Source organism: Drosophila yakuba, chromosome X, assembly GCF_016746365.2.
Source record: "Drosophila yakuba strain Tai18E2 chromosome X, Prin_Dyak_Tai18E2_2.1, whole genome shotgun sequence".
Lineage (NCBI taxonomy): Eukaryota > Metazoa > Arthropoda > Insecta > Diptera > Drosophilidae > Drosophila > Drosophila yakuba.
Genome location: NC_052526.2, coordinates 6,092,093 through 6,104,394, shown reverse-complemented (window position 1 = coordinate 6,104,394; position 12,302 = coordinate 6,092,093). Strand labels below are relative to the sequence as shown.

The following is a 12,302-nucleotide window of genomic DNA, read 5'->3' as shown; positions in this document are numbered from 1 at the left end:
GGTATATTGTAATGCAATTTAAACAAGTTGTTGTGAGCATAAATACCTTTCTCCTGCGAACTCCTCAGTTGTGATGAAGATGATCTTTGATGTATGTATGAGTGTATGAATGATGATCTATGAACTGTACTTGAATGAAGAACTCCTCCCCGCAATTAAACACCATCCAAACTGTTGTTGATTTCACTTTAATATATCTTCTGCAATTGCATTTATCCACTCAACGGTTCTCGCTCGTTCACAATAGTTGCATTCTTAGTAATTCATTTATCATTATATGTATATTATCAATTGGTTTATAATCAATAACATGGTCTTGTGTGTGTGTGTAGGGCCATTTTTCGATCTCTAACTTTTTACACTGGGCTCGCAAAAAAGAGTCGTAGTCAGATAGGTATAAGCTAGAGACTAAAATTATAATTAAAATGCCTTTACTATTGTGGTTTTTTGTGGTTGCAGTTGGCTAGTATGCGTTGTTGTTGCTCGAGTTAGTTAGTAAGTTCTTAGGGTTCTAGGCTTTATCTGTATCTGTATTATTTGCATTAATTGCATTATTGTATCTGTTTCGTTTCACTTCTTGCATGGCGTTTTTGTTAAATAAATGTTTGTGATATTCGCTTTTTTCCTTGCTACAATCTTTAATCTAGACTTAAGGATCGAAGAAGCAATTGTAGTTGAAGTGATCGTTTCTCTTTTCTTTTTGTTTTTTGGTTTTTTTTTTTTTTGGTTTTTATGTATTATGTGTAAGTGATATAATATTCAATTTTTTGTGGATTTTCTTGGGCTTATTCATATGTTGTATATATAAAAATTGTTGTTCGTTCTGTTTCATTGTTTAATGTTTAATTAAAAAGCTAGTTTCGGTTGTTGGTTGTGTCCTCAGACAACTGGCGGTTCGGTTCCTCCCAGTGGATCGTCGTCACTAATCAAATAAAATGAAGAAAAGAAAGAAAATATAAATAAATAAGGAAAATAAAAACTCTTGATTCAAAGATCGAAATAAATAAATATATTTAATAAAAGCTTCGCCAAACTTAATTTTCAGACTTTGCCTCAATGCGAAGAAGAACCTTGGTTTTCTTCGTACACTCAATGTCAATAGAAATTTAAATACACACAACTTCTAACATGACATTTATATAATAATAATTGAACAACTGCGCATCCCAGAACTATTCATCTTTATAAGAACACCTAGCTATAAAACTTGGATAATACACAGCTAGATCAAATAATAACGAAGTCAATTTTTGAGATCGGGTTAAAATGAATGTAATTATATAACTGTCCTGTTGTATATTGGGATTCTCCCCGTGACAAACTGAAACAAGCTATCCCCTAATCTTATTGGTAATTAGAATAATAGAGTTTATATATATGGTCACAAAGCAGAATACGTTTCGAGTACATCGAGCTAGAGCTACCTTATCATCTGAGGATAGAGTGCACAGATATCCGTTTTAAGGGTTTTTCCTATAGGATGTGTTTACGTTGAACTATCTATGCAAGAGTTTTCTACCTATAGATAACTGGTGTTCGGATGTGATCAAATATATATGTAGCTTTAGAGTTGTGTGACCTGAGCTTGGCTACGAAACAAGTACCATCCAGCTAGAATTGGCTAATAAGAGATAGGATCTGTAACAATACCATATGTGTGAACTCCGCATATGTATGATTCGGTGCTAACTATTTGACTAGGAAAAAAAATGCTTATGTATTTAATATCCTTTATGATAGCTTAAAGTAGTCGATTATATATTTCCTTTATCCGGCTGTCGTTCTAATATACTTTGTATAATATAACATGATATTCTGCAATGATATGGCACGATAATTCCAACGGTAACACTTTCGAATGTATTTTACTATATTGTAAATGGATTAGGATATGCAGCTATGACATTTGTTCTATATTTCAAAAAGGAACAACTTACGAAAAGTAAGAGATATTGAAATGGTATTAAATATTGTACTGCTTGTAATTAAACACTTTCTATAAGCAGATACATTTCTACAAAATTTTCATTGAAAGTTAAAACATTATAAGTTGAAGTACACTTTAAGTTTTTCAAATAATAGGTATTGGGCTCCAAATAATCTAGCTAAAACAGCTCAAATATTATATTGCCTCATGGACTTGAGAATTGTCATAGCCGCCCTTCTTTTAGGTTAACAAAAATGGAGCAATAGTCTTTTTATGTTTAAGTAAGGGGTACAGTTGCCTCATTAAACTGATGGCGATTACGGATTTCGCCTCATGATTCGATGTCATTTCCGTTGCAACCCTGGATAGCTTAGCTGGGAGCGGGCAATAGACACAAGCATATCACCGATAGCCGACAACTCAAGAGCAGTATCGATAGGGCAAGTGATAGCGGTAGTACCAGTCGAGAGGCCTTGTTGGTGGGAAAGTCGTTGATTTTGGGACGCGGATATAGGATATGCACCGGTGGTGGTTGATCCAGCTCGTCGAAGAAACTGATATCCTTGCCGGTCACGTGGCTGTCCATAACTACATCAATGCCGATCTCGTGGTGCACAAGGCTAGAGGGACTCCATAGACTTATCGCAGGCATTGGATAAATAAGTGGCGAAACCTAGGATTTCTTTCTTCGGGGACTTAACTTAGATTAAGGCTTACTTACGCGGGACAGACGTTGGCATTCACTCCGTTAACAGCAGCAGAACTAAGATTAATTTGGCCCACAGTTTCGCCCTCGACGACCACTATGCAGCCGTTCAAATTGTGCTTGTATCGGGAACCCGTAAACACCTCGATGTCAGGAGCGCCACCTGAAAAACGAATAAATGGAAATGTTTAACACCGTAGTAATGGTATGCCTTAAATGCAAGGATATTTTTTTGCCAAAAACGTTATATTTTCAATCGGGGTTTTCGCCATAGCTTGGCCAAAAAAGGTGGCAGATCTAAAATTAAGACCGTTTTGTACTGCCAATAAACATAGCTAAATAGCTTTTTGAAAAAATTTTTTTTTACAAGTTTTCGCATTTTAGATCAAAATTACTTACCGACAAAAACATTGCCCGGCAGCTTCATCGCCCTTGTGCTGGTGGGTCGAGTTTCACCCGAATGCAGCATGCGATCGACCTCTAGCATGGCGGTGTTTTCGTCCCGTTTAGCGATCACAATGTGTCGCTCCCCGTTGTCCACGCGGATATCGCTGTTCCGGATCACCGCCTCCTCGCCATCAAGCCTCATCGAGTACTCTACATAGCCATCAACCACCGCGGCGGCTATGAAGTCCTGTCCGTCATACTCCTCTCCAGCCTTTTGGCCCCACCAGAACAGCAGACCGTTCGGCTTGTTGGTGGTGAAGACGATGCCAATGGAAGTGTAGGACTGCTCCAAAGCGGGTTGGAAGTGGCTTCGATTCAGCTCAACGTACCCATCGCCTCGGAACGAGGCATTGAAGCCCAGTTGAAGGTCTGCAATTGTAGTGAGATGAGGTTTAGATGGCCTTACTCCGCAACTGTATTTGACTTACGCTCCTGACAGTGTTTTCCACTGAATCCAACAGGACAGGCGCATACGGCCACGTCCTCTTGTTCAGTGCAGATTCCTCCGTTTTCACACGGATCGCTGGAACACGGTGCCATCGCATATGGTTGAAGTTCATTCTCGTGAACAGCTGGAGCTGGAGGCGGAACTGGTGGCTCGTTGTCGGTATCCTCGTCGCCTTCTATCATATTTGTCTCCCCACAACTCTGGATATTTGCGGCATCCTTGATGTCCGTTAGGAGATTAACAGGTTTTTGGAAGTTGTAAAGCCTGGAGATGCAGCCATCGAAGCCCTTAGTGATGTTCACGTCACGGTTAACCTTGACTGTGGAGCGATCGTAGCCGCCCACATAGAGGTGGGTTTTAAGGGACAAAATTCGATCGGAACCTGGGGCCTTCGCCTTTCGCTCTGGTCCGTCGCCCACTCGTAGGATTCCTTCGCCCAGGCGACGTCTGATCTCGATTCTTGTCCAGCGATTTAGGGGCAGGGGGTCCGCAGATCGCACCACCACAGGATCCAAACGAGCCGCCGTATTTATTAAGAGCTCCGCGTGGCCACCGCGTAGTACCAGTGCCAGGTAATCGCCGCTGGGCAAAGTGGATTCTGCCGTATATAAAATCACGGAGTCCTCCAAACTTGACGGACGAACGGAGAGCGTGATGTTGACTTTGGTGACTTTGGGAGTTCTGCGGAATGAAGAAATTGTCAGCAATTTTTTAAGATATTACTTTCTTCTTGAGTTGATGATAGCTCACCCATAGGCCGCAAAGCTGTTGCCCTTAAAGTTGAGACTGTGTTCGTTCAAGATCTCATTATACTGGCATCGATCTCCGGATCGGTTCAGCGGGCACAGGCACTCCATGTCGTTCTCCGTATTCTCGCAGCGTCCGGCGCCACAGACTCCGGGCGTACACTGGGTGCCCTCAATGGTACAATCCTTACCAGTCCATCCCTGGTGGCAAATGCAGGTGTAGGCCTGCTCGGTCTGGCTCTCCAAACAGACGCCCTTATTTTGGCAAGGACCATGCTCACATGGTCGGCAGTCGGTGATGCCCTCTTTGAACTTGGCCTCCCGGATCAGTTCCACGGTGCGTCCTTGCAGGGTTAAGCGACTGATGCAGCCCACAAAGCCAACTTGCTGGCTAACAGCATCGGCGGGCAGGAGCTCCCAGTTGGGCACTCCGCCAATATACAGATCTTCGATCAGATCCAGTTGCGGTATCTGCTGCAGGGTGGGGAAGGCCACCGGATGTTGTTCGTCTACCTGGATGTATCCATCCCTTTTGAAGCGACTTACGCGAACCGTGTGCCACTCATTCAGCGCCAGTGGTTCCTCAGCTCGCACCAGCATCGGCTTGCCACCAAAATCAAACCGGAACTCCGCATAGCGATCCTTGAGCGATAGTGCGATATAGTCGCCACTTCCGCGGGTTTGTCCGTTGAACAGCAGGAGACCGTCGCTTGTTTCCGGCCGGAAAGTCAGCTCGAAGTTGAACTTAAACGAAGAGTTTGGTAGCGTGGGGAAGCTCATGTAGCTGCGGGGTTCTTGCCGGAACTGGGGAATCGCCCCTCTCACAACCAGGATGTTGAGGAAGTCCAGCGTCTCGCCATCGCCGTATGCGGCGGTGCAAACATACGTACCGGCGTCGTTTGCCTGCACACTGTCCAGCGACAGTTTTTCCTAAAAAAATGGACAAAGGGTGTTGATCAAGGGCTGTGCTTTTGCTTTACTACTTTTAAAGGACTTACGTTCAATAGATTGCGTCCCGCTTGAAGTTGACCATGTGGGCGGGACCAGCGGTAGGTGGGTTGACGACTTTCATCGGCTCCGCAGGGCAAAACGGCGTTGTTGCCCACCTTGGCGTAGACAATCCTGGAACTCTTGAGTTCATGTGGCTGATCCTCGACCTCAAGTTTGTAGCTGGTGGTATACAGATCTCCTTCATCCGTCTTGCACTTGCACACATAGTTACCGGCATCGCTTGGCGCCGCATTACTGATTACCAGACGATTTCCCACTTGCTGGATTTCAAAGGATGATACAATTTCCGAATGTAATCAAGTACAGATATAAGTAGTAGGGATAGCGACAGGACGGGTTAAGAGATAGCATATATTGGAATCGTACTCACCCGGATGTTATTGCTGAGTGGAGTACCGTCAGATCGCTCCCACACCACGTCCGTGTAGGTGTCATCGGTGGAGTAGCACTCGACTTCGGTGGACTCACCTGCTCGCAGGTTCGAGGACTGCTCATCCAGTTTGAGGCTGTAGTCGCGGCTCTTTCCTGGTAATTGCGGCGGCAGGTAGATGGGGCTGTTGGGTGGCGGGGTGGCCGCTGATACCGCCAACCGTCAACAGGACACCAGATACAGACGCACATTGAAAGGAGGCGACAGGTCGACAGTCGACGACAGGGTGGAGGACAAGGATGGTCGGCGGAACGATCACAATTCAGCGACAATTCACAAGTGCATGGGTGCATGTGTGTTCGTGTGTTTATGTGTGTAATTGTGTGAGTGGTTTGGTTTATCCGTGTTTGTGTGGTAGTGAGCGATGGAAATGGGAGTAAGATAGTAAAAAATACACAGAGAGAGAAAACAGTTAGCAAAATTACACATCTAAATAGGTCGTTCAAACAGAATGAAGGGCGATAGTCATCGAACGATACGTTCTTCTGTTCTTCTGCATTAATATAAAAAAAAGGTATTTAACACGGATTGCAATTCATCTAAAGAATTATCCTTCGAATCCTATCGCTCGTCGTTGTTTTTTTTAGTTGTTTTCGGTTTGGAATTTGGTTTCCTAGTTAGACAATACATAGATACATATACATTTAGAGAGGCGACAGAGAGGGACTTTGTGGATTGGTGAGGTGAACTACGTTTTATGGAGCTACTATTACTCAATACTGCTACGGATCGAATCACACAAAATACGAATACATGGGGTGTTACATATGGGGTCTTTTGGGTGTACTGGCTTTTGGTTTTCGTTGCTCATCTTGAGCTTTGCATTCTACAGATCTAATTTGGACTCGGGGGTTACCACTAAAATCACAAATGATTGATTTCGGTTTTCGATTTTTTTTAAGTGACAAATATACATATAAGGTAGATACGGTTAAAGGTACACTTTACGAAATTTCGAGGTACTTAGCTATCGTTTATCATGTGCGCGCTCATATGTGTAGGTGTGTTGTATAGGCGTAGTGTATAAAGTTTCGTATTATTTACACAAATTGTATTGCTCTTATGTCTAGATGGGGTTATAAAGTTAGTAACTCTGTAGCCTGCCGCATGCAAATTCACAAACATCCAAGGTTAGAAGCCAGTTAATTTGCCAACCCGCTCAGCGCTGTAAAAGTATCGATCGATTGGCTATCGCTGATCGTTATTTGTTACATGTTAACCCCTTTTTGGTGCGTGTGCGCGACCTTTCTCCACTTTTGCCTCTCGTTTAAGTTCATTTGGTGCAGTTGGTTGGTTGGCTGGTCGTTGTCGATAATCGCCTCCAGTGCCTCCATGGGAGTGGAAGTGCCCATTGCAATCGTTTCAACTCTACGATTTGTACGATTTTTACGATATGTGCACCCAGGAGCATTACAGAATTGGACAACAAGAGAAGTGAAGGGATAGTGGGGAATGGGGATAGTAAATTGGGTGCTTTGGGATGGGATAGAGGAGGAACTGGTCTAGGAGGTCTGGGAGAACTAGGAGGTCTTGGACACAAATAAGTACAGTTCAGTATTAGACAGCGATACCAGGGTAGAAGTAGAAAGTAAGAGAAAGCTTTTGCGGGTGAGAGGATAAAGAGAAAACTTTGGGACCAACCGGAGCTGCGCTTCCTCAGCTTCCGATCCTTAATGGCCTTCATCAGGCTAATGCTCCTGCTCCTGCTTCTTTGCCCTTGCCCTGGGATCTTCTTCCAGCGCTTAAAGTTCACCGATCCCGAGCTGGATCCGGATTTGCTGCTTCCCTTGCCGGCGATGCAGTTGAACTCGTCCGAGTGATCCGTGCAGTCGTACATCCCGTCGCACACCATGTTGGCTCGGACGCAAGTGTGCGGATGCGAAACGCACTTGAAGTCACTGGGTTGGCAGATGTACGAAGTAGGTGGAGGTCGAGTCGTGGCTGCTCCGGAAATGATGGGCTTCGTGGCGGAGAGTTTGCTGCTCTTGAAGTCTGTGGCGTTTTTTTTTTTATTTGTAAATTTGCGGTAATTTTGCGGTTCGAAATTTTCGGTACATTTTTGTATGGATTGTGTTTTGATTGTTTGTTTTGTTTTGAAAGGGCACAAAGTAGAGTATTAGCAAGAGTTTACAGCCTCCGCAGCACCAAAGCCCCTGGTTAGTATTAATCCCTAAACCCCTTTGTATAGAACTGAAAACCCGGAAACCCGAGGGTCTTATGCAACTAAGGACTTATGTATGCTGTAGTTTAGACAAGGTAATGTTACTAATAATTGGGGAAACCCACACATGCTGGAATGGTGGCCATGGTGCTCTACGAATCGAACCGAAACTCGTTGGACAATGTGCATTAGTGGGCGTGGTGGGCTGGGAACGGGGGTCGGTGTGGAGTTTCATTAAAGCAACTTCTTACAGGTTTTTTCTTTTTTTGGTATTATGTTTGATTCTTTTTTTTATAAAACTTATTTTGATCTAGGGTTAGGCAGTACATAATACAGATATAAGATCATTAGAATAATAATACAAAACAAATGCAAAATAATTAATAAACGAAAAATAAGGTCAAACAAAAATCAAGAGGGGAAACTCAATAAAATACAAAATACAAAAATATATATAAAAATCGTATAATGGAGGATCGCTGCGATTAGATTTGGTTAGGCGGCAGTGGCTGTAACACACCTGCACAAATAAACAGAACCATGCAGGGCGTGTCCTTCAGGGAGACACCGCCCTTGTACCGATTGTAAGGATACTGGGGAGTAACTCCTGGGCAGTTGTAGTCGCGTCGCGTCGTTCGATTGATCGATCATTGGATTGGATTGAATGCAGTTGCATGCCATACCATTAAATTTGTTTGTGTTTTGTGTGTTTTTTTTCGGTTATACGTTTTGTTTTAAAGTTTTATGGTTTGTTTTACGGTTTTTCGACATGGGAACAGCAAAAGCGCACACAGTGTACCATATCATATCATATCATATATAGCATTTGCCAATTAAACAGTTTAAGTCAATTCAAATCAAAGAGTAATTAAAAATATTTCAACAAGCGCACATGTAAGAAAGTGGGAGAGAGAGAGAGAAGAGCGTGAGAGAGGAAGAAATAAATATCAAAATATCAAATTAATCAATGTGTTCCATTTGCATAAAAAAGAGTAGGTGGAACTGTAAAACCTACGACTCAACGGATTCTTTATTTCAACTGATTCATTTGCATCTGACTGTTTGACTGATTTTGACTGATTCAGATTCAGGACCAAAGCTAAGTTTATTATTTACAATTTATATTTATTTAAATGGTGCTGGATTACTTGGTATTTTTGTTTTTTTTCTTGTGCTTTCGGTGCAAGTTCAGTGAAGTTGTAGAAACTCCAGAATGGAGTGTTGAAAAAAATGGCAGTGGATTGTGTGCAGTGCTTAAATAATAGATACACATATTAATTCACAAAAACACAAACACAAACAAACAGTTGACAACCAATAACCACGATAATAAAATCAAATTATAATATAGTTAACTTAACTCCTAATGGGCCTGATATGGACAAACACCAAGGGTCAGTAGCGATTAAGAAAAGGAGAGGAGCCGACACCATAACGGTTTTATATCGTATGTTAATAAAAACGCAACGAAAAATGGCCAGAATCGGTCAGCCGATGCTCTGAATACCCGTGCAGATCCACAAGTGGTAATACCATCTACTACTCACAGTCAATTGAAAATTCATAATAATAAAATAATAAAAACAATAAACTCTGAAAAATTAAATCAAATAATACAAATATCATTTTATAACTGAGAAATGGAGTCTGCAAGAGCTTGGCATGTAAATAAAAAGAATATGTTACAATTTGCTTTACACATTGCGCTGTGCAAGTTTTTAATGTTAATAATATGTTTATTTCTCACTTTAAGTGGGCTTTACTTAAATGTATCGTATTAGAAATGTTTTTGGCAGCCATTTAGGTAAGCTTAAGATTTATCAAGTTGTAAGAATGTTCGTTTTTTATATATGTTTATATATAAGTGTGCGTGTGGTGTATAATTTCGATTGTTCAGATCTTAGATTGCTAGAATTTCAATTGGTTAAGAAAAATAATGGAATAACATTCGGAAATTGATCGGATTCGGACTTTGTTTGCATGCAATGGACTTGAACTAAAAATTACTACATGATTGGTAGTTGTCCCCTTCGTTTGTCACTCCACCACCAAAGTTCGTTCAGTTATTTCGATATCGATATCTATATCTATATCGTTTGCTGGTCATTTGTTATATACAGAGTGTTTTCGTAGTACCCTGGAACCGTCTATAGCCTATAGCCTATAGCGCTACACACATATATACATACATAGAGATATTGCTCGTTTTTAGTTGTTGGGGGGGACTGACAATTTCCGTTTGCGTATATATACAGGGTGTTTATCTCTGACATCGACTTCGTGCCATTTGCTTATGGTCGATTTTGAGTTTTAGGCTAACAGATACGAGTACATTGATGTGTTTATATATAGGAGTATTACATATACATATATGGGTGTGTATATATATATATCATTCAATTCAGTGGGGAATTAGTAAAATCAGCGAACGATCAAACCTGCTTAACAAAGCCTAATCCTTGAAAATTCTTCCTTTTCTTATACATTATTAAGCATTATTACTCTTTTCGCAGTTTCTTTCTTAATTATTTGGTTTCGATTTTTCGGGCTGGCCTAACAAGCTTTTGTTCAAAATAGATTTTCTCTTGAGTAAACCCACTTGAGAGTGGGCATTTCGTGTTGGTGGGGGTACTTATGCGTTTTCTTTTGAAGGGGGGCGAAATGGAAGTAAGGTTGCTTGTCGGACACGACATCTTCTGACTGCGGACCGGCGGATCCAACTCCACCGACTCTGAGCCGGAGTCGAAGATTCCGCCGGGGCCTCAAACCTCAAAACCTAACGCGTAGCGATTACTCACTTAGTACTTGCAAGTCGATGGAGACTTCGGGCAATTGCTGCCTTCGGTCCACGTCGTACGAGTTGCAGATGTAGCGGCCCGCATCCTCGGGTCGCAAATTGGTCAGCACCAGCACCTGGCTATCCGGGCGGGCGTTGTTCGGCAGGGCACTTCCGTCGTAGCGGAACCAGTTGAACTGTAACGAGCATGAAATCGGTTAACCATCACTGAAGATATACATCTGGATATAGAATGTGGCCAAAAGGTAACTACCTCAGGTGAACGGATGGGTTATGATTGGGTTTGCTTGGGACGTATTCAAAAGGATACTTACCTGAACATTGCCGCCGTACTGAGTGGTAAGACTGCACTGCAGTTGAATGCTTTCACCTTCGCGATGCTGTTGCACCTGGGACTGCGGAACCAGCTGGAAAACGGCGGGCTTCTTTACCACCACCCTTGCGAGCTCTGATCGGTTGCCATACTGATTGGAGGCGGAGCAGCGGTATTCGCCGGCGGCCGCCTGTGTCATGGACACGAAGCGCAGGACGCTGCCCACGATGCGAACCGAACTGAAGTGGAGTCAGATGGGATGTAAGGGGTTAGTATCAAGCAATACCTGATTGCGTATCACAGCAAACACTTTTCTACCTGGGCAGTGGTCGATTGTTGTCGGTGCTCCACTGGACGTCCTGCGGACGCACGTTCTCCACCTGGCAGTGCACGTCCAAGTTCTGGCCCAGCTCTACGGTCAGCGGTATATTCGGGTAGAACCTGATCCTGGGCAGGGGCAGAAGGACCAGCTCCCTAACTACATAGGCCTCCACGTTGCCATCGCGACCGATTCCATTGCAGCGGTACTGACCCAAATTCTGCTGTTCCACGCGCACAATCACCAGCTTGTTTTTCACCGTGTAGGCATTGTGGGGCAGTGGTGAACCGTCGACGCGCTCCCATATTGTGTTCACGTTTTGGTACAAGTCGCAGGTCAGGGTGACATTGTCGCCAAAGTCAGTGGGCAGGCGTTGGTTGCTGCTCGGCTGATGGCTGCCAGTGTGTTGGGGTTGTGACGGAATGTAGGTTCTGGGATCCCGATCAGAATCATCATCGGCTGTGAAGTGCACATAAGTTGGGCGTTAAAGTCTGTATTCTTATATGAATTTAAACAATTGGAACAACTTTTATTTAAGATTGCTTGTAAAGAAGACCTAATTAATTTGTCTTCAACATACCTGATCCGATATCGCCGCGCCTTTCTTGAATCGTAACGCGAACGTGAGCTTCATCGTTACCCGCTTCATTCTGTCCACGGCAGGTGTATATGCCTGCATCCGCCTTGGTCACTCGGTAGATCTTATAAATTGCTGTATTGCTAGGGGGGCTGTACAGATCCCGTTTTCCGCCCAATTCATCAACCCATTCGACTACCGGGCTTGGGACGCCGCTGCCCACGCAGGTCAGCGAGAGTTCATCGCCCTCCGTTAGCCTGAGGTCGTGGTTGTCGGGCACAATCTGTACGAGAGTTGGCTCCTGGACGGTAATGGTGGCCACGCCGGTCGCCTCGCCGACTATGTTCTTAGCTCGACACTCGTAGTTGCCGCTGTCTTGGATCTGAATATCGTCGATCCTGCAGAGAATTGATAAATGTA

General features: G+C 43.4%; 1 protein-coding gene across 32 annotated transcripts in view; it reads right to left on the bottom strand.

Moving 5' to 3' along the window:
• Positions 1-172: 172 nt before the first annotated feature.
• LOC6524399 (basement membrane-specific heparan sulfate proteoglycan core protein) overlaps positions 173-12,302 on the bottom strand; it is a 75,785-nt gene continuing 63,655 nt past the window's right edge. For 19 of the 32 annotated variants that reach the window (XM_039377754.1, XM_039377733.1, XM_039377736.1 and 16 more), the window contains 11 exons: positions 11,886-12,280; positions 11,305-11,764; positions 10,988-11,225; positions 10,675-10,849; positions 5,656-5,861; positions 5,273-5,545; positions 4,279-5,204; positions 3,509-4,209; positions 3,033-3,449; positions 2,649-2,796; positions 173-922 (listed from right to left, as the gene is read on the bottom strand). In XM_039377754.1, coding sequence (XP_039233688.1) covers positions 880-922; positions 2,649-2,796; positions 3,033-3,449; positions 3,509-4,209; positions 4,279-5,204; positions 5,273-5,545; positions 5,656-5,861; positions 10,675-10,849; positions 10,988-11,225; positions 11,305-11,764; positions 11,886-12,280 — 3,982 coding nt within the window. In that variant the 3' untranslated portion in view covers positions 173-879. Of the gene's footprint in view, positions 2,566-2,648; positions 2,797-3,032; positions 3,450-3,508; positions 4,210-4,278; positions 5,205-5,272; positions 5,546-5,655; positions 5,862-7,356; positions 7,708-8,396; positions 8,484-9,564; positions 10,850-10,987; positions 11,226-11,304; positions 11,765-11,885; positions 12,281-12,302 lie in introns of those variants that run through there. The other 13 variants (XM_039377730.2, XM_039377725.2, XM_039377726.2 and 10 more) reach the window with 2 other exon arrangements.